This window comes from Archocentrus centrarchus, chromosome 13 (assembly GCF_007364275.1).
Source record: "Archocentrus centrarchus isolate MPI-CPG fArcCen1 chromosome 13, fArcCen1, whole genome shotgun sequence".
NCBI lineage: Eukaryota > Metazoa > Chordata > Actinopteri > Cichliformes > Cichlidae > Archocentrus > Archocentrus centrarchus.
In genome coordinates this window covers 26,179,488-26,203,165 of record NC_044358.1, presented here as the reverse complement: position 1 = coordinate 26,203,165, position 23,678 = coordinate 26,179,488, and the positions used below count along the sequence as shown (strand labels likewise).

General features: G+C 40.6%; 1 protein-coding gene across 2 annotated transcripts; it reads right to left on the bottom strand.

Annotated features, from left to right (window-relative positions):
- Positions 1-7,397: 7,397 nt before the first annotated feature.
- Positions 7,398-23,278, bottom strand: ppp2r1bb (protein phosphatase 2, regulatory subunit A, beta b). Of its 2 annotated transcripts, none has more exons than XM_030744144.1 (16): positions 23,053-23,278; positions 22,421-22,511; positions 22,187-22,287; positions 20,802-21,034; positions 20,523-20,670; positions 20,254-20,409; positions 18,430-18,544; positions 18,252-18,322; positions 15,727-15,861; positions 13,968-14,141; positions 13,733-13,793; positions 9,940-10,094; positions 9,178-9,320; positions 8,958-9,049; positions 8,784-8,827; positions 7,398-8,192 (listed from the first exon to the last, which is right to left on the bottom strand). In XM_030744144.1, exons 1-15 carry the CDS (start codon positions 23,128-23,130, stop codon positions 8,811-8,813), a joined length of 1,770 nt encoding a protein of 589 aa, XP_030600004.1. In that variant the 5' UTR covers positions 23,131-23,278; the 3' UTR covers positions 7,398-8,192; positions 8,784-8,810. The 2 variants fall into 2 exon arrangements, with proteins under 2 accessions (XP_030600004.1, XP_030600003.1); XM_030744143.1 differs by having other exon boundaries at positions 7,398-8,634; positions 8,798-8,827.
- Positions 23,279-23,678: the final 400 nt, after the last annotated feature.

Genomic DNA, 23,678 nt, shown 5'->3' with positions numbered 1-23,678 from the left:
AGAGGAGTGTTGTTTTTATTTGTGTGTGTGTGTGTGTGAGTGTTGTGGCATTTCTTTGAAATGATGTTGTTGATCCTGATTTTCCTGGAATTTTCAACAACATGCTGCCACCTTCTCCACATAATCCAATTGTCCTGTAATTTCACACTACAGCCAACTGACAGTGCCCCACAGTGGAACAGTGGCGGCGTGGGTTAACGACCTGGAAAGGTGAATCACACTATGCACTCTACACGAGCAGTTGAGTCATTCCTGAACCTGAAACCAGTAGCTACAGAACTGGTTCAGGTGCAGCATATAAAACTTTGAATGAATACCATCAGTGTTGTTGGAGCCGTTATAAGAGAGGCGTTGGTGCTCGAATCTTGAAATGAAATTCATGAGGGAAACAGACAAAATGGTGGCAGATGTATAGCTTTCAAAAAAAAATACAAATTTGAGGCAAAGTATTTTTAAATTTGAGTTGACTAGTGATCATATACTTGGTGTTTTTATGTTCTTGTGACACTGAAAATTAATATACACTTCATTAGGTACACCTGTCCAACTGCTCCTTAAAGCAAAGCTCAGACAGTGATTTAAGTGACTTTGAGTGGGGACGGGCCGGTCTGAATATTTCAGTAACTTGATCTGCTGGGATTTTCTTATGTGAGGAAAAATGTGGGTGTAGCTCAGGAGGTAGAGCAGATCACCTACTAACGAAAAGGTTGATAGTTCAATCCCTAGCTGCTCCAGTCTGCCTGCAATAGTATGTACTGAACCACACATTCAGAGGGTGAATGTTAGCTAGAAAGCACTTAGAAACACATAGAAAAAAAGGGCTTGTAGGTACTTCTATCGCTTGAGGCATGTTGTATAAAGTGCTTTGAGTGCTTCAGTAGAAAAGTGCTATATAAGAACCAGTCTAGGGTTTACAGAGAATGGACTGAAAGCCAAGTGAGTGGCAGTTCTCTGGGTGAAAATGCCTTGTTGGTGTCAGAGGAGAATGGTCAGACTGCTTTGAGCAGATAGGAAGGCATCACTAACTTAAATAACCACTCGTTACAGCCGAGGTATGTAAAAGAGCATCTCTAAGCTCACAACACATCAAAGATTCAAGCAGGTGGACTGCAGCAGAAGACAAAACTGGGTGCCAATGCTGACTGCAAAGAACAGGCTACAGTTCAATTTTTGGGCCCCTTAATACCAACTGAGTATTTAAACACCACACCTTACCTGATTGTTGACTGTGCCTATCCCTTTATGACCCATGTTCTGACAGCTGCTTCCAGCAGTAAATTCCATCACTTCACAAACCTCAAATAATCTCAAACTGGTCTCTTGAACATGACAATGAGTTCACTGTCCTCAAATAGCCACCACATACACCAGATCTGAATCAACAGAGCACCTTTGGGATGTGGTGGAACGGGAGATTCACATCATGGATGTGCAGCCAACAAATCTGCAGCAACTATGTGATGCTATCATGTCGGTATCGACCAAAATCTGAGGAATGTTTCCAGCACCTTGAATCTGTGCCACAGGTAGTTGTGAAAAGCAAAAGGAGGTCCAACATGGTACCAGCAAGATGTACCTAATAAAGTGGCCGGTGAGTGTAGATAATGATTTAAAGTAAGTGTCTGATGGCATTTGGTGGTGAGACTCGAGGCACCATAAAAGCTGCAGTAAGAAGAAATCTAGTGAGAAACAAAATGCCGGAAAATTAAACGCCCTCCTGCCCCTCTCAGTTCTCTATGCTAAGCCCTCCCCACCAGACAGTCACATGGACGTTCTTTGTGCAGGTTAAAAATAAGTCCAAACTGACTTTTGGCTTAACAGACCTGCATGTCCATTACTAAAGCCATTTCTCTCTAATATTGTGGGGTCTTTACCTTCCAATAAAAGCACCTTGAGGAAACTGCTGTTGTGAATTGATGCTATATAAATAAAATTGAACTGAACTGAATTGTGCCACCAGATCTTACATCCAAAAAGGAATTTTTTTTTTTTTTTTGTCTAAAAAGACCTATAATTTTTCTTATGGGCTAGTCCATAGGAGGTACTGGTCCAACTCTTACGTGAGAAGCCACAAAGTGTGCTAAAATGGCATGGGATTGGTTAATAGAAAAGGGCAATTTAGATTCTCATCTGCCTTTTACAAGACATAATAATGCAAAACATAAACAAGTTAACACTGACAGCCAGCGCAATATTTGCTATTACTGCGGATAATCTAGCATAGATTACAGTGAAAGGGAAAATCAGTGTATTTCAGGTGCCTCCTGATTTAAAAAAAAAATACTAAATTTCACAAACATTCCAGCTATATCTCGTTTGCTGTGCAGCCATTCAGCTTCCCCCAGCAATTAAGAGTCCATAAGCTAATCACCAACAGGTGCATCGAGAGTTTCAAAGGGCCCATTACCCTGAAATAAACTGCAAAACTCCACATTTTAAAGAGCTGCAACCAAAACTAAGTGACCCTGTAGATGAAAAAAATACCCCCAAATATCTGCATTGATAAATACATTTTTGTGTTCCCTGGGAGCAGTTAACCACAAAGACTGAATGTACATTTCTATGATTATAACACTACCACCACATATCAATCAGACAACAGACTCATACTCTGCCTCTCTGTTGTACAACCAGCTGTGAGCCGCTGCAGCTCGGCTCTTTTATACTCGGTGTTAACGGGCGGGAGAGACTGAATAATTCATCATCACTGATAAGACCCGAATCCCCGACCAGCGAGGGAGATCACCGCTCTCATATCACATTTAGTCCATCTCCACGGCAATCATCTGTCAATATTTAGCAAACTACATGAAACTCAAACACCTGATAGTAAGGTGCGCCTAAAGGGGGCCTGTCCTGAGCCGAGCTCCGATTGGTTGACCTCAGCTGCACATCTAAGAAGAAGGCTGCATCTCGCAGCCTGCAAACACATTCAGAGCCAAATATGCTACGAGGTAGCAGAACACGTCCTCAAAGCTGTTTGAGAGCAGAGGTTTGCTCCCTCTTGAGTGAAAAAGGATCATGTAGAGAGAACACGTCAATCCAATCAGCCCACTTAGACAGAGAACAGCTAATCCCACTAATACACCACCAGAGGTAGGGGATAGAGGGGGGGGGGGTCAATCTGTTCATGGAAAGAAACCAGGGTCTCACTTCTTTTCCTGGTACTGCTGAGTCGAACTGATAAAGCTGGAACATGGGATGAGTTTTTAGTTCAACCTCTGCTTGAATTTTGCATCTGCGGCCTTTAATGCAAAGCCAGGAGACGGCGCCTTCAGATGAGCTCCATCTGTGAGCTTTCCATTAGAAAAAAATAATAACACCCGTCTATTCTAATCTGCTTTAATTGTGCATTTGAAAAGTGCAACCTTGCCAGCAAATTTCCCTCAAAGACGGCACCATTTTTCAGTCAAATGTAGATATTTATAGAACATATTCACCACCACAGAATGCTGCTGAGACCTCCAGCGGGCTGCCTGTGACAGACAGAGAAAAGATACAACAGACAGAGTAATCTTTTTTTTTTTTTCCCAGCAAAATATTACAATATCAGAAGCCTATTCACTCATCAGGCCAAAGTATACTGTAATGACATCAATGGTTGTCATGACAACGGGAGGAGGGTGGATGACAACATCCTACTGCGTCTTTTAGAGCAGGAGATCACAGCACTGTTCAGGATTAGAGATGCACCAAAAAAAAAAAAAAGGCTTGGAGACAAATACTGAAGCTCTGAATGCAGAGAAAAACTGAACTTCTGCAACAAGAGATGCCTTTTTTTTTTCTTATTCACCTGGCAATGCATTAAAAAAAGAATGCAAAAAAAGGAAGAAAGAAAAAACAAAACACCTGCAAAGCCCATAGCATCTTTGCACTAAGTGGGTCTGAGGTAAATGCTGTAGCTCTGCAGGGTGTCTGCCGAAGATTTTCTCATATGAAATGATCTCCTGTTCGAAGGTCACGCAGCAGTCCCATTTCCCCATCTCTGAATACACACTGATCACATGCTAGCCAGCAGATGGACAGAGTCAGAAAATCCCAGCACACATGACCCAGTAGTGCCTGGAAAATCAGGTCCTGCAGGGGCTCTGAGCTGGATGTTACAGCCGAGCCAAGTGTCAACCGCACACTGCTTGAGTGATCTTGGTGTGTGCTTTTTTTTGGGGGGGGGGGGGGGGGGGGTGAAGTTTGTGCAGCTTATAAACCCACTGCTGCATCACTACAAGATGACAGAATAGAAGGGGGGGGGGCTGAGATGACAAGGTGACTTAAGGAGGGGAAAAAAACTAAATGAAAAAAAAAAGGAGTGGGCCAACGTTCCTCTTCTCCCAACTGATATTTGTCATTTGTCACCCTGAGAGCGTCTGACCTCACTCTCTGTGTGTGTGTGTGTGTGTGTGTGTGTGTGTGTGTGTGTGTGTGTGTGTGTGTGTGTGTGTGTGTGTGTGTGAGCCGTGCTGCGTGGGGGCTTTGCTTGACTCCTTTCATTATAAATGACACGGTCCTGGGAGGCAGCTGCATTGACGTCAGGGCTCTCAGCTCTGTCAAGGGTTCTAGCTGCTGAAAATCCCCCCCCCCCTAATAACAGGATCTAAATAGATAGGAATAGGTTGCTGCTGTTTCATTACTGCCTCATGAACTCAAGTGGATTTAGAGGGCAGATTAGCCCTCGTCCTCAAGTAATCGTGTTTTAATGAAGATTTTTGGCTGTAGGAGAAATTGTGCTTCAAAGCTTGGCATATTCCTCCTGCATCTAGATCACCAGCTTTAAGGGGGAAAAACAAAAGAAAACCCCTTAATCATCTCATATATGTGAGGAAAAGTCTGAAGTATGGTTTGGCTTTTGTTATCAGTCTCAGAGATTCCATCTACCATCAATCCTCCTCCTACTTCACACCATTTCTTGAAAAGCACATCCTGCCTTTAAGCTGCTATATTCTCGATGGCTCTCGAGTGGGTCCTGCTGTAGCAGAATGTGCTGACACACAGCAGCCACACCAGGCTGTGCATTACAGTATGTGTGCATAATGTGCTCTGGAAACGAGGGTGGAGGGTAGGGAGAGCACACAGCTCCAAGGAGGGCTGATAGGTGATTTGAGGCAATTAAAAAAAGAAAAGGAAGGAAGGTTAAGATTCTCATAAAGATCTCCGCCATGTGATTCATTGCCCCAAAGCTCTCTCCTGACTGCTCGTTTGGAATGAACAAAAACGATGGGGCATCTCAGATGTGCTGCATATAGCAAGAAAAAATGTTAACATTGCTTAAAGATCCCACGAAGCTGTTCAGAAAGAAAAAATACGCTTGCTTACAACAAATATCCACTCCCAGAACCCAGCCCTTATTTTGCAGTACTTCGCTCCACAGTAGTAGTCAAGAAGAGGGCAGGTGTCAGCTGCAGACCCTGCCCTGCTCTGCGTGGTTCCCCGTGGCCATAACAGCCCGCAGGACCTGCGCTTTCATCTCTGAACAGCTGCCTACCAGGTCAGAACTGAGCAAATATGAGGCCAGGAGCTAGTGAAATTAATGCCACATTTTCTCCAGACGTCTACAGACAGAGAAACACTTGGTGCCTTAGAATATTCTTACAAATCATGAAAACAGAATGTATCATCAGCTGTTAAATCACAAGGACCAAATTTAATCTTTCTGGTTATGACAAATTTTTCTAGTCAATGATTAGACTTTTCTTTCATCAGAAACATGTCATCACATGTTTGGGGAGGCTTCTTCTGGGAACTCTGGTGGACAAAGAGGGGAAATGTTCGCATCTTCTGAGCATAACCTGCACCAGTATCAGAACTGCGATCAGACATAATTTTCCAGCAAGAAAACAAGTTCAATCATTAAGCCAAAGTGACACAAATTGTTTCAAAACAATGTTAAATCAGAATAGGCAAGTCCCAGCCTCAAGCCACTGCTTTTCTTTATTTTCCCTTTGATGCTTCACTTGCTTTCAATTACTCCAACTCCCTCTGGCACATTTAACCGATACGTCAACTCGACTCAGAACTTTAGACCAAAAAAAAAAAAAAAAAAAATCCTACAAATGCATCCAGTGCACGTAGCCAGAAACTTGAGCTCTTTTCTTTTACCGATTGCATTCTGACTCATTGACTTCTTTCAGTGGTGAAATCACTTTAAGCATCATAATGGGAAATTTCAAGCAGAAAGCTGAAAGTCAGGCTTATTATGGGAGCGTTTTGATGCCCTTCTTTTAGGATCAAAACATGAGTGACCTGTCAGACCCCACCTATTGTGAAAGTGGGCCATCCTTTTGATGTCAACTTTCATCTTCTGCACAGGTGTGACTATTGTTACTACATAAGCTTTCCATGGAAAGAATGCCAGAGTCTATAAACCAGATCTACGGTACTCTTTTTTTTTGTTTTTAAATAGTTCCTCTACAGAATATTTATTTAAGTGAAAAAGACATTTTGACAGACACAAACAGGCAACTATAAAAGTGAAAACAGCAGCAACTTCTTAGTCACAGCTGAGGGAAATTGGTGGTGACAAATTAAAGGAAAATGCCTGACCTCTACAGTCACAGGATCTGATGGTTCTTTATGCTGTGAAGGGATTTAGCTGCAAATCAATTCAAAGTGACCACCTTTATTCTACATGGCAAATGGACTGGTACAGCATTTTTTTTTTTTTTTTTACTACACACACTGATGGATGTCTCGTGGGTCAGTATTTTGCCAGCTAGAGAAGGCAGGGATTGAACCACCAACCTTCCTACTGGTAATTGACCCGCTCCACCTGAGCCACAGAATAAGTGGTCTCTTCCAGGACAACAGTCCCCCACACAGATGCCACGGCATTGTTTCAGTATGAAAATAATGTGAATAATGCTATGTGGCTCCATATCCACAGGTTTTCCACCTAGTGGAATACATTTTAGGACCACATGGTAGACAGCTCTCTGAATTTCCATCATCAAATCACTAAATGAGGACTATCTTTGGGAAGAATTGTTCCATCCATCCAGTAGAGATTCATGAATGCCAAGGTAGTAGTCACTTATCATTTTTCTTTAACTAGTTTTCTGGTAACCTGTATATAAGAAACCCTAAAGATCCACAGCAATTCTGTGATTTGGTGCTAGTACAATTTATTTTAATATAGTACATCTGTTACTGGAAATCTAAATCATTTTAATTGGATGATCCCAGTCTTCACCCTGCAGCAGTCAACTGTACTGAGAAAAGGATTTTATGTCCTAACTGTGAAGTTGCAAAAAGAAGGGTACACTGGCTCCTGTGTGTTACTTTATTGAGATCATAGTAGATACAGTAGTACAGCATCCCAATTTAGGAGAATTCAAAATTAAAAAAAAAAAAAAAAAAAAAAAAAAAAAGGAGAAAAAAAAAAAAAAAAAGCACAATCTTTGTGATACAGGACAATCAACAATAAAGGTTTATTCAAGACAAGAATGAGGGGGGGTGGGGGGATGGCAGAAGTTCAGGGAAAGACAAAAGTTCCTTTTATCAACACAGACGATACATTTATTCAACCCGCCCATAACCACCCCGGCTCCCACCCCGTAATAAAACATTATGCAGCCTTACATACACATGCTCCCTGTCCCCCTTCCCACTTTCTTTGAAAGCATGCACTTGTTCTCCTTTGTGTAGAGGTTTTTAAGCAAAGATTAAAAGTGATGGCCCTTAACATTTATTGAAACGCTTTTAAACCTCATGTTCAGTGGGGGTGGGGGAATCTAGACAGCAAGGACTGTCGTGGTTGTGCGCATGCTCTGATAGCTGTAGTCAATTAAGTTTTACCGGCCCATTACTGTCAAGACTAATACGTCCCTCCCAGAAAACAACGCTGTCTTTTTACAGAACGTGGCAGGTGAAAACTGTTTACAGACACATTAAAAGAAAACACCACTGCTTTCTTAAGTCATTGGCACAAAGATTAAGAGCAATGCCGAGAATATATTACAGAACATTACTTCCCATTTTGCATCTACAAAGTCACCAATTTGGATGCAGGACAATTATGAACAACAGTTTACAACTGACCTGCCCCCCCCCCGCCCCAAAATCATTGACCAATTCAGTCTGTGTTGCTACAGAGAAATGTTGCAGAAGAGCACGGTAGTCTGGTAGATGAGGAAATATACAATCTGAGATGTGGTAAGGGCATTATTTCTTTGTTAAAACCTTCAGAGGAGATGGCTTTGGTTTGGTGACAGAGCAAAAAAAAAATCCCATTACGCCTCAAAAGACCTTTCAATTTCTACTTCTCAGTAGGGCCACATCAGTGTCTCTGGGGGGGGGGGGGGGGAGGCTGATTCGAGAAGAAACGCAGCAAAAAATAAACATCTTGTTGCACCATCTGCTGCTTAAAGTTTCCATCTAACACTGGGAGAAAAAGTGCAGCAGCACAGACAGTCCTGGGGTAGCTAAAAGAGACGCGGTACGCTGCAATGACTGTGGCTCAACTACAACAGCAGCCAAGGAAGTAAGGGGAGGAATGTGAGAGGGGTACTGGTTAGCAATGCCTAGCAAGTACAGTAGCACAGTCAGCATGCACCACTTATTTCAGTTTATCACACTTTGCCTTTGTAGAAGCACCCATTTACAGCAAATTGAAAGGTTAACAAAGAAGCCTATGTGCTACGCCTGGACATGGACACCCAATGGACAGTAAAAAAAAAAAAAAAAAAAAAAACCATAAGGGAAAAGAAAAAAAAAACCTGTTAACAGCTTTTTCTATACATTAACCAGTTGTTCCTGAACATCAATAAATATCCTGTAAAACTTTTGCTTTGATTTATCTGGTTACCATGTTGGGCTGGTTATGCTAGCGCCAGAACTGTGTACAAAAGAGAAAATGAGAATAATTACTGAGTGAGTTTTGTTCATTTTTAAAATATATCAAATACAATACATTCTGTTCAAAAAGGTTTTTATACTCTGTGACAGAAAAAGACAGAAAAGCTTACCACTAATGGCCTCCTGGGCAAAGTACTTAACATCCATGTCTGTGTCTGAAGCCAGCTTCTCCAGCACTGGCTTCACTTCTGTTTGAAGGGCACTGGGGGACAAAGACAGGACAACATTTATTAGCTCAGCTCAAAGCTGGTTCTGGATTTCAGAGTGAATCGATCCCCCACCAACACCACTGTTGAGAAAAGGCACCGAATGCTCAGATTCCAGACATACTTGCTGTCAAGGATAGGGCCAATCTTCTGAAGGGACTTCGCCACATTGAAGCGTACATTGGCCACCTGGTCGTTGGACATCTTGAGGACCACGGGCAGCATCTGCTTAGTGGTGATCTCCTGGCCGCATGCCTTTGACAAAGCCTGAGAGAGAATGCAGGACGTCACCAAGATGACAACATTTAAAGATAATGCTCTTTTTTCTTTTGTTTTAAAAAGGAATAATATACTGTGTCCTAATAGTGACTGCTGCCTTTGTTTACGTCAACTGAAGAAGGCAGATCTGTACTTGCTCCTCTGTTAAGTATACTTGGTCATATGTTAGTACAGAGCCTAGATCACCCTGTTAAAGTCACTGTATTACACTGTTAAAGTAAACCCTTAATTACTAAACAGGGCTTTTCCCATGTGCAATCCATTAAAGTGGATCAGAATTACTGAATCTAGCTTCAGCATTGTTTGTTTGAAACCTTTAAGACATAACAGGTATTCACAGAGTGCCAGACAAAAATGAGCGTTATCTCGAGGCACTTTGTAACAGAAGGTAAAGCTCCTACAACATAAAAAAAGAAACCTCACGGTCCAATGATCTCATAGAGGAGAGCACTTGGCAACAGCTGGGAGTATAAGAAATGCAAATAACTGCTGTTTTTTTATTAGAGGGACTACAGTCATTTCATATGGATCAGTACAGAAAAGAAGCACCCTTCAAAACCAAAATCATGTGTATTCAAGCATTCAGAAGATCGTTCTGTTGACTCACATTGATACAGAACAGAGTGGTCATCCTGTGGAGGTAATTGGGATCGTTGGCCATACCCAGCACTTTGGGCACGATGGTGTTCTGAGCCCACTCTGCTCCAAACTTCTCCACGAGCTTCATAAGGTTACAGGTGGCTGCCTCACGGATGGCGTACACTACAGAAAAAAAAAAACAAAAAAACATGACAGCATTCTGTGAGAAAGGTGTCTCTTTCCAGGCCTCCATGCAATCACAGTTTGATGGGTAGCTCTTTCCAGACCTGTGTGATGGCACCTTAGTGTTGCTGAAAATCCTCCAAGATTATATTCTTCATATACTGGGTGTCTGCAATCTATAATTTTGAAATCTTGCTTGTCCATGTAGTAATTTCACTCTTGATCTCCATTTCATTTGTGTCCTGAAATAAGGCACACTCCCATATTGCACACTGCCATTTTTCCTTTATTACCAACGAGGGTCTAACACTTCATCTGCTGCTTGTTTTACACCTCTTATGCAGACAGAGCGGCTGCAGTGGGATCAGAGGGTGACCCTGCGTTTACACAGGAAGCATTCAGGTTCAACAATGAGTGCAGGTCAACACATGCTTCAGGTTATGTATACATGTATGTTGTGCGACAAACTATGCCAAGCACATAGCTGACCTGATTTCAGTGGGAGTGAGCGTGCCCATCAGTGTGAGAGATGGCAGACTTAAAAAGGTGACTGAAATTCTCTCTGGGCACAGACGTAGACTGAAACGCCTCGAGGCGTTCAGAGTGGTTTGCTTATGAACATCTTAGAGCTGGACAGTAAAAAACAGGCTGATAATTGCATGCACACGCCACAAAAAAAACAAAAAAAACCACACACCCTCAAAACACATAATGTGATGACTAAATTACAACAATTGCATCTATTCTGTTTCGGTTACATCTCACCTGGACTGTCATCCCGTTATGGCTACAGGGTTACTCAGCCAGCACATGTAGGCCATTACTGCATCTTCACTGTGACAACTTAGATCCTTGTTACTGAAGACACCTTCTTCTGATTTATCTCACTACATTAAATTCTGTAGCCAGGAAATGACGATACAACTGCTAACTTTGCTATAAATCCAACTAACGGCATTGCTGCAGTTACCTTGTCGCTTAAGGGGTATACCACACTGGCTGTGACGAGAATCAAATTATTTATGAATAAATGATACTTTACGACAACATCATCAAGTTTTGGTGACATTAAAGTTGTGTGTGCATCAGTGAGGCTTGACGCACATTCTGAAGTCATTCTGCTGACGATACTAAGATAATTATTCATACTGATTAATAATACAACTTGCAGTACTTTCGGCCACTCCCTTATTTCTCAAGGATTTGCCACAGCTGATAGATACACAGATCTGATTTGATTTTGGCCTCTCCAAAATCAAAAATTCAACAAAAATTTTTATATTTTATTTATCAGCATTATAACCAATTAAAGACACTGACTTAATTGGTTATAATTTCAATTAGAATTTAGAACATTAAAGCTGCAGCATTGCTATCAATCACACAAATAGAAAAACTCAGGTGGGTGAATCTACTGTCAGAAATAAGATTGATATTTGTATGCTGTGTGAAATATATATAAAATATACAAATAGTTCTCTCTGTAATTAAGCCAGTGAGGGAAAGATTCTGGGTGATTCCTGTTCTCCCGTCTTTCTCTGAAGGGCTTACGTAAGTGTGGCACAGCCCTAACCCCAGCCCCACACACACACAGACACACACACACACACACACACAGAAACTCACACCAGCAGCATTCCAATGATGTAACCCAGCTGGCCCTTTGTCCTCAACAGAAAGCGTGTCTCTCTCTAATTGGGAAAACTCAATGTCAAAAGAACACTAAATACTCAGTGAAACCTTAATGCATACCACAAATATTCTAGGTTATAAATACAGTTGGGTGTGTTGTGCAGTTCTAAGGATAAATAGCTCTTTCAGCATTTGAATAAGGTTGACTGTTTTGCAGAACTGTTTAAAACTACCGGGAAGAGAAAGACCCCAGGGCAAACTTGCACAGATAAACACACACACACACACACACACACACACTCACACACTCACACACTCACTCAGTGACCCAACAGGGATTTTAAAGTCCATTAACAACAGTATAAATCCAAAGCTAGAACCACAGGCTGTAGATAAACAAGGTTAACCGACGTAACAGACGTGACAGACTGCAGCGGAGTGGCTGAACTGTTCCACAGGGATGTAAACAGCGAAGGGTGACAGCATCGCATGGACAGAGTAAAACACTGCCACACTGGGTCTGGGTCTTGGGGGCTAAAACACAATGTGAATCAGTAACTGGGAGCTGAACACCTCAACAAAAAAGTTTAAAAAATATGATAGTATGCAATTATAAACTGCAGTAAAATATCTGGAAATTCTTTCACCATCAGCCACGTAACTGACAAAATAATTAAACACTTCCAACAGGGCCCCCTCATTTGTTTACCTAATTTCTGTGTCCTTGCTTAATTTCCGGTCAGTGTAAGTCTCTGTACTGACAACTGTTTTCACTTATGGATAGAGTTTCTCTTCCCTGTGTTTTCTGTTTCACTGTGTGCGTGCAGCTATTCACACAAAGCAGAGAGAACAGAAGATGGGTTAAGATAACATGTCTTAAATTGGCTGCAACTTGCTACGTGACTGAGTGCAATGAAAACGTAGCCCATCAAATGGGCAGCCGAGATGAAAAACCAACTGAGAAACTGCCATGATTAAAACAACGTAGCTAATTTCACCCCAGATGTGCACAGATGTAGATCGCCCGTTCTTGACTCAAAATGGGAAAAGCTGCTAGACATAAGGGGGTGCATCTCCAGTTCTATGGTCACACAAGATTTGATAACTTAATAATCATTGCACTACATGATGTAGTTCTTTGCTGACTTACAGCTGTACTACTCTATAGTACAATAGCAGAATTAGAGGGTCTCCAATAACATGTACAAAACTAAACAGCAGACTGCCACATCTCATCCCTTCTTTAGCCTGCAATTTCCTCACTTCCACCTTCTAAGCCTATTAGTCTCTTCTCTCCAACAGTCTGTGTGCTGGTAATAAAACGGTATCAGAGTAGTGTAAGAGGACCTGTCTGACCTGCATGCAAAGGTGAGTAAAAGCAGTGATATAGAATTAAAATACAACCGTTTGGATATCTAACGGTGAAATTGATAAAGGAATAAGCAGCTCCTGCTTATATTCAAAAAGTGCCAGTGCATGATGAAGGTGTCAGAGTGCTACAGAGTACTGAAAGCCAAAGCAAGTAAAATGATTTCCACTGGAAAGAGGTGAGAAAATTAGGGCTATTTCCACAGTAAGAGCAAAACTCTTGCAGCTAAAACTAGAAAACGAGCACAATTTTCAGATTCAAATTTGTACCCACAGGATAAAGGGGTGTCGCAAAGAAAGCTGCACTTTTAAGCATCTGTTTAAGCGGCGTCTCATAAGTTCGCCAAGTTGGCAACAATGAGGTGAACTGAAGTGTGAAGATCACTGCTGTGAGTGAGAAGGGTGTCAGGCGCCCAAGCTGGGATGGCATGCATTTCTGGATTTTAATGAAATATATAAATCCGAAAACTGAAAACCAAATACCAGAATTGTCAAATACTCAGGCCCACCGTAAGACCAAACAAATACACAAAATAAAGTAGATAAAATAAAGTAATAAATAAAGTCCTATTATCATACTACATCAACTCCGCAAATCTGAAAGCGCGGAAAATCTGAAACCCATAAGAGTGCCTTACCATGGTCAATGAGCCAGGCCATACAAAGGGTGTTGAGCTTCTCATCAAAGAACTCCACTCCCTGCAGGAAGAAGGATACGCCATCATCAAAACTATTTCCTGGATGTCTACAGCCAAATTAGGCCTGATAGTATTTTTGCTAATATTGCTGTTTTTACACACGGTACCAATTAACGATGACATTTAAAACACGTTATATGGCTTGCAGCTGTCTTTCCTAGACTTCATGACTCACCAGCTGTCCTGCCAACAAGGGCATGTACTCAATGATGGCAAGGCGGACCCTCCACTTTGCATCCTCTGCCAGCTCCACAATGGCCGGCAGCAGCGACTGGGAGAGCTGCCGTATACCAATCACCTCGTTCACACAGTCAAGGTTGGAGATAATGTTGAGACGCACCTCGGGGCACTAAAGCAGAAGAACAGCTTAAGGTTATGCCAGCATACTTTCAAATTTAGATATTACACAAGTTATTCATTTCAAACTTGATCTAATCCAAAATTCAAGGCTTTTTAAGCTATATACATAATATTGTAGATCCAAGTAGGCCAACCCAAGCTAAACAAATCAGATTTCCAAAAGGTTTGTCTTAAAGAGTGTAACCAATGTTTAGAACGAAGAGCCTGAAATTAATGCTCGTTTTATCAAATATACTTTGAATGGGATTATTAACTGGAACACAGCAAAACTTTTTTTTTTTTTTTTTTTTTTAACATTTTAAAATTTAGAAGCCACAAACTGAAGAATGATTTGATACTTTCAGTCACACTGCAGAATAAACCACAGCAACAATCTGAAATAATACCGCTCTTAAATGAAAGTCATGTCTGCACAATGTCCCCCACATCTTATTCCCTATTCTCAGATAAATGTACTCTGAATTGAAATTTGCAAGTCAAAGCTGTCAGTTTGGACAGTAATCTAATTAGTCACTCTTAGTCTTGTGTTTGTGCCGTGAGGAAAATGGGCCGTCTTTAAATAGGACTTAGAGGAAGACGGTTGAGGAACTTAAAGCATAAGCCTTCCAAAACATTGATATGCCAAACTTGTGTCTGATCTCAATATTCCCACTGATATAACAGGACAATGTATTCATTTGGGAAGATGTGACTGAGCTATCATTCTACACGAGCCTAACACATTAGAGGAACAATGTAAATCAACATTCACAAGCTAAAACAGCCCACAGCAACATAATGCAGACTCGAGACCGCTCTACGATTTGATTTTTGTAGCAGCTCCTTCAAAAAATGTTTACAAAAGTAATACTGACAATCACAATATTGCAGACGTTACACACACAACCCTACCTACTTTAAATCAGCAAATATCCATAATTATTTCTTAATACTGAAAATATAAACAAAATGCATCAATCAGTAACTGGTTTGGCTAGACCAGTGTTTCTCAAACTGTGCGGTGGGCCCCACTGGTGGGGCGTGAAAGACCTGGAAGAAAAGTCATGTGGAACAAATGTTGAACATCGGATTAATTAGAACAAGGAACCGTTTAGCAGGTATGTATGCACAGCGACTAGTAAAACTCTCCACCGTCACCGTCTGCTGTGTACATGTGCCACAGCCTTCAACGTGGGGTGTGGAAAGATTTCATCTGCTGAAGTGGGGCATGATGAAAAAAGTTCAAGAACCACTGGGCTAAACTGTGTCCTACTTAATTATGCTTTCTTCCAGAAGCAGCTAATCACTCTTCCAATTGTAAGGTCTCAGTCAGGCTGCCAACTGCATGAATCATCCTCCTACCCAGCCAGGTGGCAGCCAGGTACATCTGGTAGCTGCGGCTAAGTGGCTTTGCTGTCTCAGACATGCTGATCACAGAAGGCCAAATAAGTTGGTCAAATCCAGGTGCCTTGTAGGAAGCTTGTGTTTACAGTGGAACCAAATTAAACAATGTCTTACAGATTTCCAAAGCCAGCTGTGCAATATAGAGAAACTGGGGTCCACAGTTAAAAAACAAAAATCTGCATTGCTTTTACCTCATCCTTGAGCTGAGCCAGGAATAAAGGCAGTAAGTGCTCTATTGTGTTGTCCTTGCCCAGGATGGTTGAAAGTCCCATAATGACCGAGGCCAGGGCTGATTTCACATGCTGGTTGGTGTCTGAAACAAGTTCCTAATGGAGGACGGGAAACACAGGAGACAGAGAGATCAGCCCAAACAAATAGTTAAGACAGAAAGTATGTAAATAAACATCAAGACCACTGCAATCGGTCATATTTGCAACACAGTACAGAGAAGGAGCCTATAATCGACCTGTGTGTAAATACATGGTAAAGTGAACTTAATACTAGTGAGAATTACAGTCATTGAACCTAACAACTGTGGGTGGAAAAACTTAAAATGTGATGTAGACAGAAACAGAAATGGGTGTACATAAACGCGGGGCAAAAAAACTGCCTGTTATCTAAACGCTCGTGTTTACTTGTGTTTTTCAAACCAGCATCACATGGAAGCATTTAATGAAAACTCAAGAACTATCAATTCAGTTTTATCTTCAGCATATACAAATATACCAGGAGCACACTAAGCATCTCAGTCTACCAATATAACCAACTCTGTGGTGGGAGTGATGCTGTGTGTGTTATGACGTTTATTACACTTTTCCAGGGAGATGTGAGTTTGTTGCTACCTGGATAGCTTTTCCCGTTGCTGGCAGGTTTACACGACAAACAAAAAGACTTCTTGTGAAATAGTTCTGCAGCTTTCACACACACAATAGTCGACAGTTCCAAGAATTCTGTTATGAAGCTACCTATATTACTAGTACCGTTGGTGAATTACCTTATACTAACTGAGACCAGTACTTTTTGTTCAGTGCAAATGAACCGAATGTTCTGCAACACAACAGTGCCACCTCCTGTTCAAAATCTGAACACTGGTGTGCATACACAATGTCATGTCCTCAGCCTTTGCAATGAAACAGCACAACATATGGCCTTGAAGTCCATTTAAAGGAATTCAGAGATTTGTTTCCAAACAGATTAAACATGGTAAAAAAAAAAAAAAAAAAAAAAAAAAAGAGTGCTATAAACATGGGAAAACCCTCAATTATTTAGTACTAAATTGAGGAAATGGATCGTTTTATTTTAGAAATTTGGGCAGGCCTGAAATCATGGCTTGATGACACAATGCAATCATACTTTTAAGTAACACCATGTTATAAAATCTAGAGGTCGCTAGGTTCAGTCAGTGATTCTCTAAATATCTCTAAAGCCTACAGCTTCCCAGCTTGCTATGCCATTGTCCCAGAAACACATCTCTGCACGCCAGGATCTGCAGGACAGCTTAGTCCCCTCATTCAAAGTTGTTTAGATTAGATGAACAAATATATTAATTTTGTGACGCTGATGGACAGCTGAGGGCCACCAACAAAACCTGTCTGCTCAGTGAACATTTTATACAAAGTATTCTCCTCTTTCATAGGAGACAAGTGGGATAATCCACTCTTAACATGAACACGGCTGAACAGACTATGTCCCTTCCCCATCCTCCCAACATCAGGTGCTATAGTTGGCAGGGTTGACTGCACCCAAGCAACAGCCAAAAAAGTGACGAAAACAGTTTACACTGTGCAACCAGCCTGCGTGATTAAACAAACTTAAATTTGTTTAGTGTATTTAGGCCGGTGAGAGAGCTGGCAATTACTCCTTCAGCTGACACACACCCAGTATTTTAGAGATTTTTTTTTCCAAGATTCTGAAAACATTATTTTTGTTGTTATTGCTACATATGGCAGCATGGTTTAAATGAGATTTTCTGTGCTTTGACCAACTCAGAACACGTTTACTAATCCTTCACACAGACTTTCATGGCTCTCTTGGCTGAAGTTAATTTAGTGGTCATCTTTTGGTAATCTCAAGGTCTGCTGTCCCTACAGACTGCAGTCACAGAATGAACACTGTTTTCAGCATGTGGACGCTGTCTATTTGTTTTGAGTTTATAGTTTACTCTGATACTGATACTCATCAACCTCAGAAATCTGGGGAGAAGTCTTTAAGGGTAAGCAGTATAATGCTCCTAATCAACTCAGTTTTACCAGAGAAAATGTAGTGAGTGTTAAACAAGACAGGGCTTTAAACATGCATTCAATTTTACAGAGGAGCTTGGTGACTCAGCTGCCCCTATACACTCATAGCAAGCTAATTTTTAATCTATATCAAGAAAATTTCAGTCCTTAACAATGTTGTTAAACTCTGGATTTATTCAAAAACATGTTTTGGCCATGCTCCTGACCAGTGTCAGTGATGGAGTTGGTCCAAAAAAAAAAAAATTCTTATTAAAAAGAAATATCTCCAAACAAAAAAAAAAAAAAAAAATATGGGACAAAATAAGAGAAGTAGATGCACGTAGGACATCACATGCATGCAATAATTTTGGGGAAGGCTGTAACAGATAAGCCTCTATTTCTTTTCAATGCATTAACAAAAAAACAAAAAAAAAGTCTCGTCTAACTGACAAAGTGGCACGCACAATTTTTTTTTGTTTCTTTGTTTTTTTTTTTACCTTGACGCAGGGTAGGATGTGAGTCATAATGATCTGCTCACGGTTGTCCTCTGGGAGGTTCTCACAGAATTCTAGCAAAAGGAAAAAAAATACATCATCAAAATATAGAAAGCAGTGGAGCAGAAGCTGAAACAAGTTCAGCCTGTGACAGTCATCTCTTCAGAAAGTCTCTCTTTACCTTTGACTTTGTTGGCTGCAGCAGCACGGACCTCGGCTTCACAGTCCTTCAGAAGGTTCTGGAAGGCTGGGACCAGGTCGTTTTTTGTGATCTCTGGGCCCACTGCTTTCTGGAGCTATATTCAAAGAAGGGAGGAGAGAGAGAGAAATTAATTAATTAATCTCTATTTATAAAATAAGCGTGTGTGAATAAAAATTACAAGTGGACATTATGGATTTTACTTGAGAATTCACAATAAAAGGGATTAATGAAAGATATCAGGAGTTTAATCCTCTGGTTCAGAGTACGTCGTGTATGTTTTTACTCAGGTTTTCTTATTTTATTTTTCCTATTATTAACTTCATTTTATCTTATGTTCTATGATATTTGATTATTTTAGATATATGATTTAGCTGTAGATGATTTTGGTCAACAGCTGTTATTTTTAAATGTGCTATAGATATAAACTTGACTTTTTCATCTGGCCAAAGGTTCATATGGCAATATTATGGAGTAAAGTTATGGCTGACAATCTGAATCACAACTAACCACTGATTTAGTTCAGGGGTCATGATGAATATTTTTTTTAACCTTTCAAGTTTGATCATTGCTGTTGTCGTGCTTTACGTTCACCAGCGGTGAAAATGTGTATCCCATAAAATGGAATGAAATATATCTATATCTATCTATATCTATATCTATATATATCTATATATATCTATATATATATATATATATATATATATATATATATATATATATATATATATATATATATATATATATATATATATATATATATATATATATATATATATATATATATATCTATCTATATATTTTTTTTTTTTAAATATCTGCATCATGGCCTGTGTCTTATCACATGGCACTTTATCCTTTGCTGGATCTTTATAGCAGTGTTTTGAATGGATGTATCCCAAAGCTGCAACACTGCTGGCGTAACAGTATGCTTGATCTCCAGCTAGACTGGACACTGGCTTTTTTCATTTTACAATATTTACATTTTACTTGCCGCTTTATGTTAAATTTATTATCAAAGTAGGCTACTATTTGATTTATTTGCACAAACACATATATCTCAAAGTGGCCTCTGAAGTAGGCCTGTACATGCAAATGTATATTTTTACCCATGTAAAATGTTTGGTTTTGTTGGCAATAAAAATAAGTAAACATTATTTTAGATCTATTAAATTCATAAATACATCAAAATATGATATTGTAATGAAAATGCAAAGTTAAGCAAAGTAATCCATGATCATAGTCCACTTGTAAAAAATTTACACTTATTAGTAATGCTGATGGGCTAATTTATACTTGTGTCACTTTCATAATAAGGCTCAAATGTTTTGCAGCTCTGTACAGATTTTTTTGTTCAAAAAATTTGCCTTGAAATGACTCCCTAACTCAGCAGAATGCATGTGATCAGTTGTGCCCATGGCAGCATGGGAACAAAAGCCTTTAATTCAGCTCAAGTCTAAAGACCAACAAATCTCTGCATCCTGTTTTTGCTCTTAATATTTTTCTCAAAGGTCTGAAAGGAAGCTGAGATTTGATCTCAGCTGCTTTGACGTTGTCTGAGGACGCTGGTTGGCTCATCATTATTCTTCTGATCACACCTTTGATCAGTTATGGTGGAGTAAAAATGTTTGGAGAGAGCTGGTTTAATTTGTTTAATGGTACAACGTCAAACAATTCCTTGAAAGCACCACATATGACTAATATAAGTTTATCAACATTTATCAAATTGACCACCTCTAAAAAGAAAAGAAAATTAATTTTACAGTTAAATGAAGATGAAAGCAAGGACAACATTTTTGGGTTTACCTCAGAGAACTTGTCAGCCACCATGTAACGAACCCTCCAGGACTTATCTTCTGCAGCCTGACGCAGAGTTGGCATCACCAGAGTCTCCAGATCCTCCTGAGGCAGCAGAGTGGCAATACTGACACAAGCCTCCACTGCAAGCAGCCGCACTGAATCCTGATGGAGAAAGAAATGATCAGTTTGGCTTCCCAACAGCCAAAAACACCAAGACTGGACTACACATAAATGAGAACAACAGCATTTCAGACTGACACAGGAAGTGTTCATACCTGCTCATCAGAGGCCAAAGCAGTGAAAAGGGAAATTATGTCACTTTTTACATACTCCAGCTCAAGGACTTTGGCAAACTCCCCTAGCTTGGATGCTGCAGCACGACGCACCATAGGAGTGTCATCTGAACACAAGGTGCGAAAATGCCTAGAGATAAACATCAGACAAACCTTGTTAGAAGCCTGAAACAATCACCAAAGGCCCAAATATAATAAAGTTTGCACCTAAGGATTTGGAGTGCATTAAAAATATTTTCCCCTTCTTAACTAGAAACTTACTGGCGAATCTCAGCCTTAACAGTGCTGGAGACACGAGGATAACACACGCTAAAGAGGCCGCAGGCAGATGTGCGAGAAGTGAACCAGTCACCACTGGCCAACCGCTTCACCAAAGGCTCGAAGTGGACCTCCAGGTCAACTGGAGAGTGCTCCTGAGAGATCTTTCGCAGGGACTCCACAGCTTTGTCTCTGACTACTGTCTCTTCCACCGTAGCTAGGCTCTCCAGAGGAGGCTGTGCATCATGAAGAAATAAGGTAGATGGGCTTAAATGGACATCAAACTTATTTATCTGCCAAAAGCAAAAACATTTAAGAGCCGCAAGACTGCATCAAATAGCATTTAGCAATTACAATACAGGCTATCATGTTGCCAAGATGGACTTTTTTAATGAGTGCTAAAGTTTTCTGCTTCTGTTTAAATGGCCCAGATTGTAGAAAGTGATTTTCGTGTTTTGTTTTTCCAATCATAGTGCATCTCTAGATGATATATAAACACTAAACAAATTGCTGACTGTATGGAGGAACGCTCACAGTCCATATTTAGAAAAAGTGCCTTTAAACAGGCTGTGAAAGATTTCACAAGCCTGGGATATCACAATTGTACAGAACATGATGTACTGCTAACTCCAATTCTAAAATGTCTTCGACACAAACATAGCAAAGTTCATGAAATCATCAAATCTGAAGAACTGAAAAACAGGTGGATTACTTTTCTTTTTGGTGGCAATGTCCCCAAAATTCCTGATTATCATCTTTGATCGTTTGGTCAGTGCTATGTTGAAACTGTTAAGCTGAGGCAGTACCTAGACTGTGTCAACACTGACCAATCTGAAACCAGTAAACAAGGACTTTGTGTGGATCAGTGTATTCTGATGTTGCCTTGTGTGACTTAATATAAGCTTGCTTTACTGTTAGCATTTGGTACACATGTGAAAAAAATGAGCTGTTGTGATGCAAGTAAATCTGAAAAATGCAGGAAAACACTGCACACTGTAATAAACTGACTTTAGCATAACCACCACCTCACACCCCCATATTCTCAGTCCAAAACTAGTTAAAAAAAAAAAATTCAGAGCTGGACTCTTGGTTATTTGTTAGCACAACAAGTGATACACCTATACTCACAGAATCTGTAGTTATGGTATGTGTATGCTATGTATGCAAAACATGGCTGAAAAACAACAGACTTCCAGAAAATGGACCAGGTAGCTTATTTAATTTAAAGCTACAGACAATGAAGAACGTGTGTGGCATTTTGGGCTGAAACTACAAATTCACATTATATAGACATGAAAGATTTAATCTAACATGGGTATAAAATGGGGAATGAGTCCCCTTGCAAGCATGTGTTTACATAAACGCTCATCTGAAACTTCTAGACTTACCAGAAGACAGTGGACATACTCTGGACCTCCCACCAACATAGTGAAATTGCCAAGCTGCTCAGCCAATGCCAAAAGCACCTCATCTTCATCATAGATGGTGTCTAAGGGTGAAAGAATGACTATGAATCAGTATATGTGTATTACTGGTAGCGTCAGCAGCTACACGACCCCAGTTTAAAGTGCAACGCAATCAACGCTTCAGTGTTACAGCGAGTATAAAACTGGCTTTATTACCTGTGAGGAAAGGAAGGAGTTCAGTGCGGGTCCTCTCTACACCCAGGGCCAGAGCAATGGTGGACAGCTTCTTGATGCTGTTCAAACGCAACTGCGCAAAATGTAAATAAATTAGGAATGGATTCAGAAATCTTGAGTCAACGAAAAACAAAATACATACTGCTAACCCAAGCAGAATTTACTAGTAACACATTACTAAAGTTGCGTCACAAGTAGCTAGCTAAAGCTACTCAGTGTTGCAAATTTGCTGGTTAGAAGCTACAGCTTTGTACCGACTGACAAAAATGTTGTGTACCCACTGCGGCCTTTAACGCCCCGCTGTTATGATTTCTTACTTGAACGCCAGGCATTTAGCTAGATTGGCTAGCAGCTAAATGAATGGCCAAGTATGCCAATATGTTAAATTCCACGTTTAGGTAACAACCGAGTGATCGAGCGTTTTATCACGCCGACAACAAACTAGATTGGCAGGGCAGGGTGGGCCCGGCAGAAAATTCCTGATAGGCCCAGACCGGGAACCTTATGAACGTATTTGCTAGTTCGCTAGCTAACAATCAAACGGCTAAGAAATTACGCCAAAGACTTTAATCTTTCATACAAATGACAAATAATGTCGAAATCATCGTTCCTACCTGAACATCCTCATTTCGCAGTTCATCAATGAGAACGGCGATAGGGTAGAGAGAGTCGTCTCCATCAGCTCCTGCCATTTTGGATATCGCTGCAAATACCGAATGGCGCTGCGCTTCTGCACTACGGGGTTTCTGTCAGAGCGCTGCGGCTGCAGGGCCCTCCCCTCCTCCAAAGGTGCTGCTTCTTCTACCTTTGGCGATTTTCAAACCAGACTACAGGTTCTTCACCGCCACCTACTGGCTTGGAGAATATTACAATAAACTAGTTTATTTTAGCAAAATCAATTTCTCTTAAAAAAAAGAAAAAAAAAAAAGAAAAGACGTTTTTCTTTTTCTTTCAACTGCTCCCTTTAGGGGGTGGATCATCTGCATCCTGCTTCACAGCATGCTCCATGTCACACCAACCCTCTGCATGTCCTTTTTCACTAAATCCATGAATCTGCTTCACCTGCCTGGCAGCTCCATCTTCAGCATCCTTTATCCAATATATCCAATATCCCTCCTTCTCCCTCCGTGTCCAAACCATCTCGGCCTTATCTCTCTAACTTTATCTCCAAACTGCTGAACCCATGCTGTCCCTCTGATGTAATCATTTCTAATCCTGTCCTTCCTGGTCACTCCCTATG

What these genes read in the sequence shown, in the direction of transcription:
- ppp2r1bb (XM_030744144.1), bottom strand. Translation starts at nt 23,130, where the DNA reads ATGGCAGGAGCTGATGGAGACGACTCTCTCTACCCTATCGCCGTTCTC. An exon ending in TGCGAAATGAGGATGTTCAG is followed by an intron (nt 22,512 to 23,052) that starts GTAGGAACGATG and finishes CATTTTGCGCAG; the next exon opens with TTGCGTTTGAACAGCATCAA. An exon ending in GGCCTGGCTCATTGACCATG is followed by an intron (nt 10,095 to 13,732) that starts GTAAGGCACTCT and finishes TTTTTTCTGTAG; the next exon opens with TGTACGCCATCCGTGAGGCA.